We start from the raw sequence: 18780 nt of genomic DNA on the forward strand, positions 1-18780 counted from the left end.
GAGAAGGCCGTGACGCTACTGGAGCGCTGCTGCCTTCTCAAACAGCTGATCAGCGGGTGGCCCTGGTGTCGGACCCCCGCCGATCAGATGCTGATGATCTATCCAGAGGATAGATCATCAGTTTAAACAAACTGCAGAACCCCTTTAAACTCTCCCAGACCTGAAAGGTTAATTTTACAAAGTTTTGTAGGGGTAACAGAAATGTCCATAAAAGCAGGCTTTTTATTTCATGCTCCAGGCTGAAATATCTATTTGTGGAGTGCTCCCACTTTAGGCGTAACGTGGCATATCTACAAGGTTTATGGCATATCAACCTTTGGGAACATTTGGAGAACAGGAATCCAGTAACCCCTGTTGGCTGATTCCTGGCCACCGGCTTTTCCATACACTTGTGCAGAGAGGTGGTCCTGCTTACATGCAGACTTTTCCAATGAAGTCTCTGGGAACCACAGAAATAGCGGCGTAAGCAGCTTCTCCCGAAATCTGGGATGATCCCTTTTGTCCCCTTAACAATCAGGCACTTTTTGCCTCCATCACTGCTCTATGAATCCATTAGTGAATGTCTGCTCTTTATGCTCTTTATAGCGTGCCAAACTTGGAGCTTGAAATTACTGTATTTTATCAACTCGGCAAACAGGGAAGCTCATCTCTACTTTATTACTTTGCCCATACTGCTACATTTAGACCAGGCTTGCACTGCAACGATCGGGCAGGTTTTCATGCATTTAATGGGATTCTGTCAGCAGTTTGGTTGATGCAAAACTACTGACAGACACAGATAGGGGCAGGGGATAGGAGGTAATACATAACCCTGTCCCTGATTTTAATCAATGGTGTTCTGTAATTTTGAGTGCTTCTCCTACAAGTGCTGAGTGTGTGAGCCTCCACTCAGCTGTGACCGCTTTAGTGGTCTCCTGGTTGGATGATACAGCTGTTACAGCAGAGAGGAGGCTGTGTGCTCATACACTGAGCATGAAGCTCTGCAGCCTGTGGCCTTAACCCCGATTCACTTGCAGGAGCAGCATTCAAAGTTTATTTCTACAGCACTCCATTGATTAAAAGTGGGGACAAAGGTATCTATTACCAATTTTCCTGTACCCCTACCTATGTCTGTGAGCAGTTGTACGTTGAGCAAACTCAACTTTTGGAAGAGGCTGCAGCACCCTTGTGAGAGCTGGGTCCTCTTCAGTTTTTGCCTGCACGCCATCTTCCTTGTATCAGTTGTGCAGTGTAATTTACACCTTCCTCTCCCATTCACTGGGGTGAAAAGCTGTAATTACACTGCACCACCACAAAATCGAAGAAGACAAAGCGCTAACTGGAGAGCCGCAACCCCTTCAAAAGGCTAACCAGCAGGGGTGCTGGGAGTCAGACCCCTCCGCCTATAGTCTGATGTTGATGACTTATCCTGAGGATAGGTCATCAATATCTGTAGACTGCACAACCCATTTAAATGGGTTGCAATACCAGAACCAGCCCAGTGCACCTGTTTCTGAGGATTTAAAGTGCAGAAGATCCTTTATTGTTCAGGTAAGTTCTGTGACATAAATTTGGTGTACTAAAGTTTTGTTGATAAATTGATGATAGAAATTATGCTATGTTTAAAAAGGCCACGTAGAGATGTGTCCGCCATAACCTTTGCCTGAATTTGGTTAGGGACTCCAATTTCTCATGAAACTAATTCAACACATCATAACTACATGCTAGCAAAACCCTTTACAGGCTGCAAACCATGCACATCCACTGGTTGGCCATACTGTACATATAAATATATAGGATAGACATCTAGTGACACAATATTGCTAAATCTATAGAAAGAAAAATAAACACATAATTCAAACTTGCCACTTGAAAACAGGCACTCAACTATTTATATGAATGACCCATAAAGTTGCCACACAGTCACCAGCATATGTAGCGTCGCAGCGTCATACTCCCACAATCCTCATCCGCATAGATTAAAAACTTGTGAGATCTGTAAATGTCTGTAAAGCCCTGCAGAAAATGTCAGCACTATGTAAGTGAGTAAAATAAATCTCAGAGTTAGGGAAAATATAGCATATCTCCTATGCTAGGTATAGAGGGGTCCTGATCTACTCTGATATGTTGGGCCCTAGGATGATTGGCATTTATTCTACTTGCATATTAGTGCCAGGTATCTCACCCCCAGTCTAAGCCTCCCACTGATTAGAACACACGCAGCTTCCGATACCAAAGCAACTATACTGTCTGCCCCCGGGATCCTTTTCACATGCTGATCACGGCCAGTTCTCCACACCAGGAAACCATACAATGTAGTGTCACCCAGCACCTCCCCCACCATGATCAGAGCTTTCACCAAGCAATGAGAAGACTAGTGGCACATCTTGGGTGCCATCCTGATTTATAGTCATTTGGCTTTATTACATTTGTTTGTATGCATGTCAAAAATATTAGAAAACTGCAATGTTTTGTCCTTGTCGGTTTTCCGAGATTTTAATACTGATGACCTATTCTCAGGATAGGTCATCAGTATATTATTCCTGGGGGTCCGACATCTAAGACCCACACGGATCAGCTGTTTGAGAAGGTAATAGCGCTCCTGGGAGCACTGCAGCCTTCTCCCTGCTCGCAGGGTTTCCTAGGCCAGTGACAACATGTTCATCAGTCACATGACCTAGGCGCAGCTCATCCCCATAGAAGTAAAAGGTTGTTGAATGCTATACAATGTATGGCACTGTTCTTGGTGAGCAGGGAGAAGGCCGTGGCGCACACAGGGGTGTCAGTGCCTTCTCATACAGCTGATCGGTCCCGGCTGTCGGACCCCCACTGATCAGATACCGATGACTTATCCAGAGGATAGGTCATCATTATTAAGATCTTAGAAAACCCTTTTAATATGAGCAACAATTCCAGCACAGCACCAATCAGAGTCCAAATAAAGTGTCACTTTTATCAAAGGGGTTATTTAGACAGACCTCCCAGAGTGGCCAACCCACGGTGGTGATCATACTGACCTGGTCCCCGCCACTGGGTTCGGTCTCTGATGCTCCTGGGCTGGCTCTTCCCCTCCATGCCACCCTCGTCGACACAAGGCACGTGACTGCTGCAGCTAATCACAGGATGCAGCAGTGACCTATTTCCCTTGCAACACATGAATCAGTTGTTGTGACACAAGGGGAGCAGGTCACCGCTGCAGCCTGTGATTGGCTGCAGCGGTCACTGGTCGATGGATGTTAATTTCACTGTGGCAGGGAGAGAAAGAGCCGGCCCTTGAGCGTCAGAGACCGAACCCAGTGGCAGAGACAAGGTAAGTATGATCTCCTCTGCGGGTCAGCCACTCTGGGAGTTCTGTCTTACTCCTTACCCTCAAAAGTTAAAGGGGCTGTCCAAGAAAATATGTTTATGACATCCACAGCATAGGTCACAGGTATCAGATCTGTGGTGGTGCCAAACCTGTGAACCCCGGTGATCAGCTGTTAGAGGAGGCCTTGAGCCACTGACATTGCTGTATATCGTTGACATGGCCTAGTTGCAGCTCAGCCCTATTCAAGTCAATGAATGAGCTGAGCTGCAATACCAAGCACTGCCACTATACGATGTACAGCGCTGTCCTCGGAAAGCTGCTGGGAGCCTGCATCGTTCACCAGAGCTCCAGTGAGCGCAGCAGCTTCCTGATACAGCTGATCGGAGGGGATGCCTGGACATGGACCCCCCACTGATCTGATAATGATGACCTATCCTAACGATAAGTCATCATTATCTTTTCAGGAAACCCCTATAAAAAACATCCAGATACAGATCAAGCATGATTGAGTTGTTCTGGATTTTTATTTTGGCTAGTAGGTACCCCAATGGCCTTAATTGGAGGCATGATTTAATTTCTGAATATTAAATAAGGAAATCTCCCTCCTGGTGAAGTAAGGTTCCAGCTCCGAATCTCTTTAAATTTAGTTGCAGCCGTGAGCTTATTATGTCTAATTAAGGTAGCTCGCTGAAGCGTGTGAACCCGATGTTTGCTTTGTGTCTGGATGTTTTTAGCTTTGCTCATATGGATTGGTTTACCTGAGAGTTACCTGCATGCTGATGCTGGTCTTCGAATGATGATCACTTTCCATCCAAAATTGTGGGGAATCTGCACGACGCTAAGACTCCAAGTTTATTTTATCTTAGGACACATAACACAATTAGAATACACTTAGTCATAGCATAGAAACATATATCACCAATTTGGTTTAAATAGCAAGGTATGTTGGCAAAACCAATAGATACCTAGAAAGTCTGGTATGAAATAGAAATAGATGCATCACTGTCCACATATAATGAGAACTAAGACAACCAGTGTTGTAATGCAGAGTGTGAACAGAGTCAATAAGGGTAAGTCAGATCTGTTTTTAAATGTATGCCCTTTGGAAAGCAGCTTTCAAATGCCACAGGATAGGGGATATCTACTTGTACCTACAGGAATACTCCTTTGACTAGATCTTAGGATTTAGGGATAAGAAAGCATGTTCAGGCTCCAGTGACTTGCACATAAGCTTGTTTATAGTTGGACTGTTCTGAAGAAATGCATAGAGGGGCTATCCACAAGTTGGCACCGCACCACAGAAGTGCCAGAACAGAAAACAGAGTAGTTATTTTAAAAAGCTACTGACTGCCTTTACTTTTCATATCCATCTAAAATTCGATGTACCTTTTAGGCCCTTGCTTTTCTATTTCCCCCTTGTGATAGGTCCTCTTTAAGTCCCTTGCCGTGTCTTAAGATGTTTGGTCAAAGTCTCAGGGTGAATAAATGCAGAGCCTTCATGCTTTTCATTGTAATTCTGCTCTCAGTATAACCTCTATGACGTAAAATGTATTTTTACGGTTTCCTAGTTACAAAATCAATGGTTGTTTTTACCTGTGCGGTGTGTTGGTAACTGCTGGCGTTCATCCTGCTTGAATTTTCAAGTTCAAGCTTTACATTGAGATGTTTATTGTTAGATTATGTCTTATTATTCTGTTATGTCTGGTTTTATTCTTTTAATGAAAGTAACATACCACATTCTAAATTGTCATTGTCCAAGGGCTAACATGCATCAGTTGGAAGAGGTGGCACTCTTAGGCTTATATCCACACTGAAGAAAAAGAGAAGACCCCGGGTATCGCAAAAGCAAATGGAGGACAGTGCCTACACAATATAACTGTAATGGGGTACCCGAAAAGAGGTGACCCGGTACAAGCTCCGAGTGTAATAACAAAGGAAAAGAAAAGGAGCTCAGAATACCAAAGAAATAATAATGAAGAAATATTTTATTGTATCAAAGACATAATTAAAAACACACATACAAATGATGCCATGGACAGGGTAGAGGGAGCAGGGGAAGGAAGAAAAGCGCCACCCTGGATGAACACACAGGTCACACAGTACATAGTACAAAATTGGTAAGGTCATGAGAAAGATATACAGGGTACAATGACCAGATGTAACACAAATATATGGAAAAAGATATAAGGCAAGTGAAAGGTCAGTAAGAAAAACCGGCTACAGCTATAGTGCATAATATGCTGACCAAAAGAGTAATACAAAGGTTGTATAGGACCAGCAAAACGGTAAGATAGGCCCAGTGAGGAATCTCAACATCAACAGCACATAGCCGCAGGAGGGAGACTATGACCTAAAACTTGCCTAAAGTGGACCAAGTGTGGACAAGGAGACCAGGATGGCGCTACCCCAGCGCGCGTTTCGGCGTGCCTTCGTCAGGGGTAGCGCCATCCTGGTCTCCTTGTCCACACTTGGTCCACTTTAGGCAAGTTTTAGGTCATAGTCTCCCTCCTGCGGCTATGTGCTGTTGATGTTGAGATTCCTCACAAATCAAATAGTAAAAAGTAAATAATCATCACTGGCCTTTAATACAATATGGGGGACGGACAGACACTGAGTAGGTCATTCTATAACACATGGCTGTCTACCACGTTATAACACATGACACACACCCCAGGGTGTACAAAAGGGTGTACAAAATCAATACTTACATCCTACCTAGAATAAAGTTTTTAATAGAGTGCCAACTAATGTATGTGTGTAACAGAGTTTATACCTAGAAGTCATTGGCAACTGTATACATTCCTATGCATTGAGCTCCCCATAGTGGTTGGTGCAGACAGACAGTTTTATCACATGGGGTTTTCTGAGATTCTGATATTTATTGCATATCCTCAGGATAGACCAGCAATGGGGGTCAGCTGTTTGAAGAGGCCACGCACTCTGGTGAGCTCCGTGACCTCTTCCTAGGCCAATGATGTCATGTTCATCAGTCCCGTGGCCTAGGTGCAGCTCAGTCCCATTCAATTGAATGGGAGTTAGCTGCAATATCAAGCACGGCTGCTATCCCTTGGACAGCACTGTGCTTGGTAAGCTGCAAGGAGTGAGCGCAGTGGCCTCCTCAAACAGCTGATTGGCAGGGGTTCTGGGTGTCGAATCTAATATTAATGTCCTACTCTGAGGATGTAATGTGAGGGCTTGTTGATGCTGCAGATTTCCACAAAGAAACAGCCACGCTGATGTCCGTATGCCTGAGGATTATTAATTTGCGTATTTTCAGACTGTGCCAAGAAGGGAATCTGCAATTAAACAATTAGCCCCATTGAGTGAGGACCGCAGCTTGCTAAATGCCAAATCTGTCCCCTAAACCATGCTGCTGTACCTCGTTCTACATCTTCTTGAGACTTCTTTCTGTTTCCGCGTGAGGCGAGTCATTCTGCTGCATATCTCATTCATTCCTGCGCACAGCAAAAGCAATGAAAAAACATGGCTGTTGAGATCAGAAATGGGATGATGAACATTTCAGAACAAAGTGGTATTTACTCTAAGTAGGAATAGGGAATTGCAGGACGACTTATAACTGCTACCTGGCAAAATGATGGGGGTTTATCGTTTACTCGAGACCCATCAACACTAATATTCCAAGACTTTAAATGTGCATTAAACCAGCTGTTATTTCTGCTCTGGGTAGACGGTATTTTATCATGCTTGTATGTGTATATATTTACGGTACATATCTTGCATTGCACACATTGCTAGCTTTATTTGCCTGGTTATACTGCAGACTATTAATAAGCAAGAAATCTGCTGATGTTTGCCATCACTAAGTTCCATTTCATAATTTATGGTTGGTACGATTCAGTGATGTGTGAGCATTGCTGTAAAGAGTGCTACTTATCTGCCACAGTTCCAAAATTTTCTTATTTCTAATGCACAGTTATTAGAACAGCTGCAGTGTTATTCTGCAGTGTTATTCAGTGTGACAAATGCTGCATGGTGAAGTCCATCAATCCTTTTATCGGCTTTAGCCGGCTCAATTTCTGTAGCGCGTGTTGTAAAGTAAGATTGATATGAGTGGGAATGTATAATAACATTGTTCCTCCACAGCTTATTCTCATCTTGACTTCTGATTTCAGGTCCCTAGGAATTCAGACCTCCCAAATGCATCTCAGGTACAAAAAGAAGAACAGAGGAAGATTGATGAGTCCGAGCCACTTGGAGCTGCCGAGTCAGAAGAAAAGGAGACACTTCTCACACAGGTCTACAGAACTTACCTCCAAACTTATAACAGTAAGGGCTCATGCACACAAACGTATTTTTTGGCTGCATCTGATCCGCATTTTCTGCGGGTCGGATGCGGACCCATTCACTTCAGTGTGCCCTCCAAAGATGCGGACAGCACACCGTATGTCCATTCCGTGGCATCCACAACAATATAGAACATGTCCTATTCTTGTCCGCATTATGGACAAGGCTAGGACTGTTCTATTATAGGCCGGACGTTCTGCAAAATGTGGAACGCAGACGGCCGGTATCCATGTTTTGTGGATCCGCAATTTGCAGACAGCAAAAACGGCTACGCCCATGTGCATGAGCCATATCTTGTAAAGTAAGGGAATATCATTTTTTTATTGGTGGGACTCTGACCTCCAAGACCCTTACTGATCCTAAGAATGAAGGGGTCCCGATGCTGATTTATTACTACATTCTTGTCTAAGTTTTCCCTGCATACTGGCGCTCTCAGCCACCTGACTGCTTATGAAACTGTTGTCAACTCTATGTCCTCAACAGCCAGACAAATAATTAAGGGGACACAGTAGTAAAGTAGTGCCATGGCACATTCATTTTCAGTATCGATGGTGGGTCAAAGAGGTTGGATACCCACTAAGTGATGGTGTATCTTGCCATCACTTTACAAGATGGGAATTACCGTATAAGTATTACTGTATGCACCTCTTCTATAAATATCATGTTCCTCTTTAGGCAGGAAAAAGGTTCTTTGGAGCCTCTACTTTTAAAAACGCTCGCTCAGCATCTGCAATGTACTCTGTGTACGCTGAGCATTTATGGGAACACAAAATATACACGAACAATAAAACACTTATGGATTATATCCTCTACCTGTTCAATCATGTACTGCCTCCTTTCACAATGGGTAAAAATACTTGTCTTTTATTGGTCACATGTTGTCTCTTGCTGCCTGTGAAACTCCTCTGTCAGCTAGAAAAATTAGGGTCTATTCACATACGTAAACTTTGTTACAGAAATTTCTGTGGCTCTCCCATTCATCTGAACAGGGCTTGTAGAAATTCACAAAAAACTTTATTATTCAGATGAATAGAGCTAATTTTCAATCGTAGAAATTTCTGCAGTATATCTATTGCATGTGACTATACCCTTAAGCCTGACCATGCAGCCAGTGTCCACCTATAGCCTCCTTGTGGCAGAGTACCCTGCTGCCGTACAAGCCATAGCAGCATCATACTAACTAAGGAGAACCATATTGTTTATTAGGTCTTCATTGCTAGTGGCTACACAGTTTTGTCGGTTACCGAGCAGCCACTAGCAAAGAAGACCGAATAAACAACGCGGTTCTAATTTGTTAATATGATACTGATCTAGCTCATATGGCCACGTGGTACTCCAAACTGCAGCACAGCCGCTCTGTGTAGCCATCAATACCTTAAAGGGAGTGTTTAATCAGAAAATGACCTACTGTTTTAATCACGTTTTTAATTGTAACATAATGTTTTAGAATTTTTGGTGAGGTTTTTTGTTTGTTTTTGTTTTTTCATTTTTCCATGTCACTATATATATTGAATAATCTACTGTATTTTCCGACGTATAAGACGACCCCCAACTTTTCGATTTAAAATATAGGGTTTGGGCTATACTCGCCGTATAAGACTACCCCTGAATGCCCAGCCCTCCCTGTCTTCAAGACGATCTTCTCCAGTCCAGGGACTGGGATCTGTGGATAGCACTGTTATGAGGAGGGGGATCTGTGAAAGGCAGTATTATGGGGAGGGGGATCTGTAGATGACATTGTTATGTCAGTGGATGACAGACACTGCTATGGGGGGATCTATGGATGACAATATATAGCATCTTATGCTATATGTGTCATCCACAGATCCACCCCATGACAGTGTCATCCACAGATCCCCCCTAAACAGTGTCATCCACAAATCCCCCTCCCTATAACAGTGTCATCCACAGATCCCCCTAAACAGTGTCATCCACACATCCCCCTCCCCATAACAGTACCATCCACAGATCCCCCCTAAACAGTGCAATCCAGAGATCCCTTCCCCATAACAGTGCCATCCACAGATCCCCCTCCCCATAACAGTGCCATCCACAGATCCCCCCTAAACAGTGCCATCCACAGATCCCCCTCCCCATAACAGTGTCATCCACAGATCCCCCCCATGACAGTGCCATCCACAGATCCCCCTCCCTATAACAGTGCCATCCACAGATTCCCCTCCCCGACGCTCAGAGGAGTATACATTTATTAACTGTAATCTTTAACTTTAAATCAGCACTCATCTCTTGGGTATCTATAATCTTACTCTCATCTCCGGTAACAGGCAGTGCGGGCGGCGTTCACTCACTGATGTCACGCGCCTGCGCCACCTAGTGGGAGGAACATGCGCGTGACGTCAGTGAGTGAGCACCGCCCGTACTGCTTTTTACCGGAGCTGAGAGTAAGGTACCCTAGTAAAGAGATGAGCGCTGATTTAAAGTTAAAGTTACGGATTACAGTCAATAAATGTATACTCCTCTGAGCGGCAGGGCCCTGTATATTCTAACCCCCAGGCAAGCGTCCCCAACACCATGGGAACTCCTGGGGGTTAGAATATACCATCGGATCTGAGTATACCCGGCGTATAAGACGACCCCTGACTTTTAAAAAGAATTTCTAGTGTTAGAAAGTCGTCTTATACGCTGGAAAATACGGTATGTAATTCTGCAGTTTTCACACTGGCCGCTAGGTCTGATAATAGGTCATGATTTCCTGTTCTGTATAGGTGACTTTTCACTAGCCTTATCATTATCACTACAGGCAGAACTACAATGACAAGTAAGGGTACTTTCACACTTGCGTTTTTATTTTCCGGCATAGAGTTCCGTCACAGGGGCTCTATACCGGAAAATAACTGATCAGGCATATCCCCATGCATTCTGAATGGAGAGTAATCCGTTCAGTTTGCATCAGGATGTCTTCAGTTCAGTCGTTTTGACTGATCAGGCAAAAGAGAAAACCGTAGCATGCTACGGTTTTATCTCCGGCGAAAAAAACTGAAGACTTGCCTGAATGACGGATTCGGCATTTTTTTCCATAGGAATGTATTAGTGCCGGATCCGGCATTCAAAATACCGGAATGCCGGATCCGTCCTTCCGGTCTGCGCATGCGCAGACCTTTAAAAATGAAAAAAACAAAGAAAAACGGATCCGTTTTGCCTGATGACACCGGAAAAACGGATCCGGTATTGCAATGCATTTTTCTGACTGATCAGGCATTTTTCTGACTGATCAGGATCCTGATCAGTCTGAAAAATGCCTGATCAGTCAGAAAAAATGACATCCGTTTGCATACATTTTGCCTGATCAGGCAGTCAGTTCAGGCAACGGAACTGCCTGCCGGAATCAAACAACGCAAGTGTGAAAGTACCCTAACACCTCTATATAGATAGCATAGGTGACATCACAGCTTATCATCTCCCTCCTGACCTTTGTACAAGTCAATGAGGTCCCCTCCTGTCCATTGTGTCTGTGGCCCATGAAGCTGCTCTCAAAACACAGGCAGTCTTAAAGGCTATGTACACCTTCAGGGGCAATTTTTTAATGGTTGCATTCTACTCATTTTGGGCTAAAAATAATTTTTCAATTGGTCTTTATTAAAAATATTCAGCCATTCTGTTACAAAGGGTCTAGTTGTGTGAATCATACTTTCACTTCGTGCTAATCATCTAATAAACCTTATCTCTAAATTACTAAAAGGTTATAAGCACTTATTTTCAACCACATTCTTATCAGTAAGATAAGAATTTAGCTATAATAAAATACAGAGCCTGCTACTAGAGAATCTTAAGGCTGTACAGAGAAAAGGGCTCAAAATTAGTACAATGCAATAATAAAAAAAATATTGACCATTGCACACCCAGGAGCGTGCTCTTCCAGGTTTTAGAGCTCCCATTTGCTTTAGTTACATTTGACCACAGCATCTGACAGGTCAAATGAGTGTGCTCAACGTTATCGTCGATCGTGTACATTAGCTCGGGTGTCTGCTTTTTAAAATAGCAGGTACCTGCCGGCTATGGTGACCAGGATTAGCAGTGTACCGACTTATAGAAGTTTGTGAGTCCATGCACAGCTAACCAACCTTCCCTGAGGACAACAGAGCACAGCGTTTCTGTCCCGTCATTTTAGAGAACAGTGGGAGTCTCAAAACCACAACTGATCAAAACGCCTGACATGTCATTATGATGTGTCGAAGATTTAATAAAGCGGTGTTAAGTGAGTTTGTGTTGTACACGTTGTTTGAATGCACTAGCAGGCATAGATTTCAGTTTCTGGCGCATGGAGATCACAAATGCAACAAATTTAAGAGGCCATTGCATCCTGCTCCGGCAGCCTTTTTTAGTAAGACTGGTATGTGCAAAATATGAATGCAGAAATTGCATTTGCTGATTAACAACTTCAGCCCCGCTAGGTGAAACCCCCTTCATGACCAGGCCACTTTTTACACTTCGGCACTACACTCCTTTCACCGTTTATCGCTCGGTCATGCAACTTACCACCCAAATGAATTTTACCTCCTTTTCTTCTCACTAATGGAGCTTTCATTTGGTGGTATTTTATTGCTGCTGACATTTTTACTTTTTTTGTTATTAATCAAAATGTAACGATTTTTTTGCAAAAAAATGACATTTTTCACTTTCAGCTGTGAAATTTTGCAAAAAAAACGACATCCATATATACATTTTTCGCTAAATTTATAGTTCTACATGTCTTTGATAAAAAAAAAATGTTTGGGCAAAAAAAAAATGGTTTGGGTAAAAGTTATAGCATTTACAAACTATGGTACAAAAATGTGAATTTCCGCTTTTTGAAACGGCTCTGATTTTCTGAGCACCTGTCATGTTTCCTGAGGTTCTACAATGCCCAAACAGTATAACTACCCCACAAATGACCCCATTTCGGAAAGTAGACACCCTAAGGTATTCGCTGATGGGCATAGTGAGTTCATAGAACTTTTTATTTTTTGTCACAAGTTAGCGGAAAATGATGATGATTTATTTATTTTTTTTTTTTCTTACAAAGTCTCATATTGCATTAACTTGCGACAAAAAATAAAAAATTCTAGGAACTCACCATGCCCCTCACAGAATACCTTGGGGTGTCTTCTTTCCAAAATGGGGTCACTTGTGGGGTAGTTATACTGCCCTGGCAATTTAGGGGCCCAAATGTGTGAGAAGAACTTTGCAATCAAAATGTGTAAGAAATGACCGGTGAAATCCGAAAGGTGCACTTTGGAATATGCGCCCCTTTGCCCACCTTGGCAGCAAAAAAGTGTCACACATGTGGTATCGCCGTACTCAGGAGAAGTTGGGGAATGTGTTTTGGGGTGTCATTTTACATATACCCATGCTGGGTGAGAGAAATATCTTGGCAAAAGACAACTTTTCCCATTTTTTTTATACAAAGTTGGCATTTGACCAAGATATTTTTCTCACCCAGCATGGGTATATGTAAAATGACACCCCAAAACACATTCCCCAACTTCTCCTGAGTACGGCGATACCAGATGTGTCACACTTTTTTGCTGCCAAGGTGGGCAAAGGGGCACATATTCCAAAGTGCACCTTTCGGATTTTGCAGGGCATTTTTTACACATTTTGATTGCAAGGTACTTCTCACACATTTGGGCCCCTAAATTGCCAGGGCAGTATAACTACGCCACAAGTGACCCCATTTTGGAAAGAAGACACCCTAAGGTATTCCGTGAGGGGCACTGCAAGTTCCTAGAATTTTTTTTTTTTTGTCACAAGTTAGCGGAAAATGATGATGTTTTTTTTTTTTATTTTTTTTTTTTCTTACAAAGTCTCATATTCCACTAACTTGCGACAAAAAATAAAAAATTCTAGGAACTCACCATGCCCCTCACAGACCACCTTGGGGTGTCTTCTTTCCAAAATGGGGTCACTTGTGGGGTAGTTATACTGCCCTGGCAATTTAGGGGCCCATATGTGTGAGAAGTACTTTGCAATCAAAATGTGTAAAAAATGGCCTGCAAAATCCGAAAGGTGCACTTTGGAATATGTGCCCCTTTGCCCACCTTGGCATCAAAAAAGTGTCACACATCTGGTATCGCCGTACTCAGGAGAAGTTGGGGAATGTGTTTTAGGGTGCCATTTTACATATACCCATGCTGGGTGAGAGAAATATGTTGGCAAAAGACAACTTTTCCCATTTTTTTATACAAAGTTGGCATTTGACCAAGATATTTATCTCACCCAGCATGGGTATATGTAAAATGACACCCCAAAACACATTCCCCAACTTCTTCTGAGTATGGCGATACCAGATGTGTCACACTTTTTTGCAGCCTAGATGCGCAAAGGGGCCCAAATTCCTTTTAGGAGGGCATTTTTAGACATTTGGATCCCAGACTTCTTCTCACGCTTTAGGGCCCCTAAAAAGCCAGGGCAGTATAAATACCCCACATGTGACCCCACTTTGGAAAGAAGACACCCCAAGGTATCCAATGAGGGGCCTGGCAATTTCATAGAATTTTTTTTTTTTTCGCATAAGTTAGCGGAAATTGATTTTTTTTTGTTTTTTCTCACAAAGTCTCAATTTCCGCTAACTTAGGACAAAAATTTCAATCTTTCATGGACTCAATATGCCCCTCAGCAAATACCTTGGGGTGTCTTCTTTCCTAAATGGGGTCAGTTGTGGGGTGTTTGTACTGCCCTGGCATTTGAGGGTCTCCGCAATCATTACATGTATGGCCAGCATTAGGAGTTTCTGCTATTCTCCTTATATTGAGCATACAGGTAATGAGATTTTTTTTTCCGTTCAGCCTCTGGGCTGAAAGAAAAAAATGAACGGCACAGATTTCTTCATTCGCATCGATCAATGTGGATGAAAAAATCTCTGCCAAAAAAAAAAAATGGAGGGGAAAGGCGTCTGCCAGGACATAGGAGCTCCGCCCTACATCCATACCCACTTAGCTCGTATGCCCTGGCAAACCAGATTTCTCCATTCGCATCAATCGATGTGGATGAATAAATCATTGCCGGGATTTTTTTTTTATATATATATATATATATATATATATATACAAAGTGCTTGCCAAAGCATAGGAACGCCGCCTCCTCCTCAGCTCGTATGCCTCGGCAAACGTATCTGTCACTGCAGAGGAGAAAATCCCGTCTTGCAGCGCCGCATACACCGACTTGCGTGTAATCTGACAGCAGCGCAATGCTTCTGTCAGAATGCACATCGGTGCTGCAGCTAGTAGATCGGTTGGTCCACCTGGAAGGTAAAAAGACAAAAAAAAAAAAAAAAGAAAAAACCAGGCCACAACGCAATAATTTTATTAACTTTGGAACAGAACATGTAACTTTAACTTTTGGAACTAAACATTAACCTGTTTGCTTACCTGTTTTTTTTTTTTTTGTTTTTTTTTTTACCTTTATAGAACAAACCTCTCCTTCCCCATGGGTCAATGTGCAAAGCGCAAATCGCCCAAAGATGTGGCGAAGTGCGTTATGCACTTTGTCCCATGTGAAAGGAGACGTTTGCAGCAGCAGTGAGTGAATGGGCCCTAATAGCCCTGTGTGCCTATCCTGGTGAGATGTGATCCCTATGCTAGGTGTACCTGTGTGTGGTACTTTCGGAGACACGACATTTTTTTCGGGGTGGCGGTCGGTTTGAGGTACCAGCAACGACACTGGGGAAGTGTCGCTCGTGTAGACGGCTAACTACACTGGTGGATGGGGCCACGGAACCTCCTGGATACAGGAGGTTCGCGATGATCTCTTCCTGAAATTTGAGGAAGGATCCAGTTCTCCCAGCCTTACTGTAGAGAACAAAACTATTGTACAGAGCCAATTGAATTAAATATACAGACACCTTCTTATACCAGCGTCTGGTGCGTCGGGAAACTAAATACGGAGCCAACATCTGGTCATTGAAGTCGACCCCTCCCATGTGGAGGTTATAGTCGTGGACTGAGAGGGGCTTTTCAATGACACGGGTTGCTCGCTCAATTTGTATTGTCGTGTCTGCGTGAATGGAGGAGAGCATGTAAACGTCACGCTTGTCTCTCCATTTCACCGCGAGCAGTTCTTCGTTACACAGTGCGGCCCTCTGCCCCCTTGCAAGACGGGTGGTAACGAGCCGTTGGGGGAAGCCCGCGCGACTAGTTCGCGCGGTACCACAGGCGCCAATCCGTTCTAGAAACAAATGCCTAAAGAGGGCCACACTTGTGTAGAAATTGTCCACATAAAGATGGTACCCCTTGCCGAATAAGGGTGACACCAAGTCCCAAACTGTCTTCCCACTGCTCCCCAGGTAGTCAGGGCAACCGACCGGCTCCAGGGTCTGATCTTTTCCCTCATAGACCCGAAATTTGTGGGTATAGCCTGTGGCCCTTTCACAGAGCTTATACAATTTGACCCCATACCGGGCGCGCTTGCTTGGGATGTATTGTTTGAAGCCAAGGCGCCCGGTAAAATGTATCAGGGACTCGTCTACGCAGATGTTTTGCTCTGGGGTATACAAATCTGCAAATTTCTGGTTGAAGTGGTCTATGAGGGGCCGAATTTTGTGGAGCCGGTCAAAAGCAGGGTGGCCCCTGGGACGGGAGGCGGTGTTGTCGCTAAAGTGCAGGAAACGCAGGATGACCTCAAATCGTGTCCTGGACATAGCAGCAGAGAACATGGGCATGTGATGAATCGGGTTCGTGGACCAATATGACCGCAATTCATGCTTTTTTGTCAGGCCCATGTTGAGGAGGAGGCCCAGAAAAGTTTTAAATTTGGAAACTTGGACTGGTTTCCACCGGAAAGGCTGGGCATAAAAGCTTTCCGGGTTAGCGGTGATAAATTGTGTGGCATACCTGTTTGTCTCTGCCACGACTAAGTCTAAAAGCTCCGCAGTCAAGAACAGCTCAAAAAATCCCAGGGCCGAATCGATCTGAGCTGTCTCAACCCGAACTCCAGACTGGGCGGTGAAAGGGAAAACTACGGGTGCGGCTGAAGTTGGGGACTGCCAATCAGGGTTTGCCAGCACCTCTGGGATTCTAGGGGCTCTACGGGCACGTCTTTGCGGTGGCTGCGACGGGGTCACTACTGCACGTGCCACCGTACCAGCTTCAACTGCCCTTCTGGTGCTCGCTACTTCACCAGGTTGTACGGCAGTGCTGGTACTAGGTCCAGGAAGGGCTGGGCTGCTGGTGTATGCCTCACCACATAATCCGACAGCACCAGCCCCACTCTGCTGCTCTTGAAGCGGATCCTGCGCAACCTGCGGTCTAGCGACACGGGGCCGGGTACGCCTGGTGCTATCAGGGACCTCAGCCTCCTCGTCCGAACTTTGGGTCAGAGAGCCACTGCTTTCTACAGGTTCGTATTCTGACCCGCTGGATTCATCAGATGAGGGTTCCCACTCCTCATCCGACTGGGTCAGAAGCCTGTAGGCCTCTTCAGAAGAATACCCCCTGTTAGACATGTGGGCAACTAAATTTCGGGGTATTCCCTGAGACTACCCAAGAAAAAAAAAGCAAGCCTGTCTTACAAATGGGAGGCTAGCGAAGTACCGGAGGCTGCTGCGGTTGATAAAAAATATCAAAACTGATTTTTTTATCGCCGCAGTGCGTGTAAAGTGAATGTGCAGCGATCAAAAAAAAATATTTTTTTTTGTCACTGCGGTGGGGCGGGTGTGGGCGTCCGATCAGGCCTGATCGGGCAAACACTGCGTTTTGGGTGGAGAGCGAACTAAAGTGACACTAGTACAATTATAGATCTGACCGTGATCAGTTTTGATCACTTCCAGATACTATAAAAGTACAAATGCTGATTAGCGATACGCTAATCAGCGAATGACGGACTGCGGTGCGGTGGGCTGGGCGCTAACCGATCCCTAAACTACCTAACCAAGGGGCCTAAACTATACTGAAACCTAACGGTCAATACCAGTGAAAAAAAAAAGTGACAGTTTGCACTGATCACTTTTTTCCTTTCACTAGTGATTGACAGGGGGGGATAAAAGGGGTGATCAAAGGGTTAATTGGGGTGATCTGGGGGCTAAGTGTACTGTAGTGGGTACTCACAGTAATGATGTGCTCCTCTGCTCCTCTGCTGGAACCAACCGACCAAAAGAAGGAGCAGAGGAGCACAGCAGCCATATAACCCCATCATATTTACTAATATGTGGGGTTAAATGGCTGCTGATTGGTTTTTTTGAAAATCAGCAGCCTGCCAGCCAATGATCGTGGCCGGCAGGCTGCTGACGAAATACTCTGCAGTGAAATGCCGGCCCGCGATGCGCATGCGCGGGCCGGCTGTGACGTAATCTCGCGTCTCGCGAGAGGACGCGCCGATGCGTCCAGGAGGAACTAATCAACCACCTCCCGGACGCATCGGTGCGTACAGCGGTCGGGAGGTGGTTAAAGACAATCAGGGTTCAGAATTGCATGTTATTATAGATTCCCTTCCTTCATTATTTCACTTCAATTCTGTGACGAACAGATTCCCCTTCATTTCACAGAACACTGTACATTATATAACACAATAATAATAACGCTTTCTGTAATATCCATTTTATACAGCGATCATTTATTGTTAAGATTGAAAGGAATGGGAACTTAAGAAATGAAGCTTACATATTCCTTAATTCAGCTCTGTCCTATAAAGAAATCCAAAGAGAAAAATGTACCTTGTGTCCCAGAGGGCGTCCAGTGCGAGCACATGTGATACCATAGGTTTGGGAAAATTAGAGGGTTTTGGGCAACTTACTGCAGGGCCTAGAGAAGGCGTTAGAAACCGTCTCCCTCTACTCTGTCTGTAAAAGTACAAAAATTTGAGTTCATATCCTCCACTGGTGCTCAGGAGAACATGGACCATGATTCTGCAAGACTATTTTTGTCTATTTTCAGTTTTGAAAAATAGTAAAAATCTTATCTTCTCTGACAAAGGCAGTTTGGAAATTTACATTAAAGCTTCAGGGACAAAGAGATAGGGACAAATTCAAAATAAGGGTTGACACCTTTGCTCCACAATGTTTTCCAAGTAGTCAGCCTGTGGAAAGAAACATTTCCTTTAGGGATCATAACCACGAAGGTAAGGGCACTGTGGTGCAGGTGCGAACCCATTGACTTGAATGGATTCGCAATCCACAAGCTACAACTGAAGATAGGACTTCATCTATCTTTTGCGAAGCGGAGGCACAGATCGGAAGCCCATGAAAGCACTACGAAGCC

The 18780-nt window shown here is 44.2% G+C and overlaps 1 protein-coding gene across 2 annotated transcripts in view; it reads left to right on the forward strand.

The window, feature by feature from the left end:
- Positions 1–18780, forward strand: part of SMARCA1 (SWI/SNF related, matrix associated, actin dependent regulator of chromatin, subfamily a, member 1) — a 177436-nt gene that overhangs the window by 126131 nt on the left and 32525 nt on the right. For both annotated transcript variants that reach the window (XM_044306187.1, XM_044306186.1), the window contains exon 19: positions 7420–7542. In XM_044306187.1, the coding sequence (XP_044162122.1) occupies positions 7420–7542 (123 nt within the window). The remainder of the gene's footprint in view (positions 1–7419; positions 7543–18780) is intronic.

Source organism: Bufo gargarizans, chromosome 9 (genome assembly GCF_014858855.1).
Source record: "Bufo gargarizans isolate SCDJY-AF-19 chromosome 9, ASM1485885v1, whole genome shotgun sequence".
Classification (NCBI taxonomy): Eukaryota; Metazoa; Chordata; class Amphibia; order Anura; family Bufonidae; genus Bufo; species Bufo gargarizans.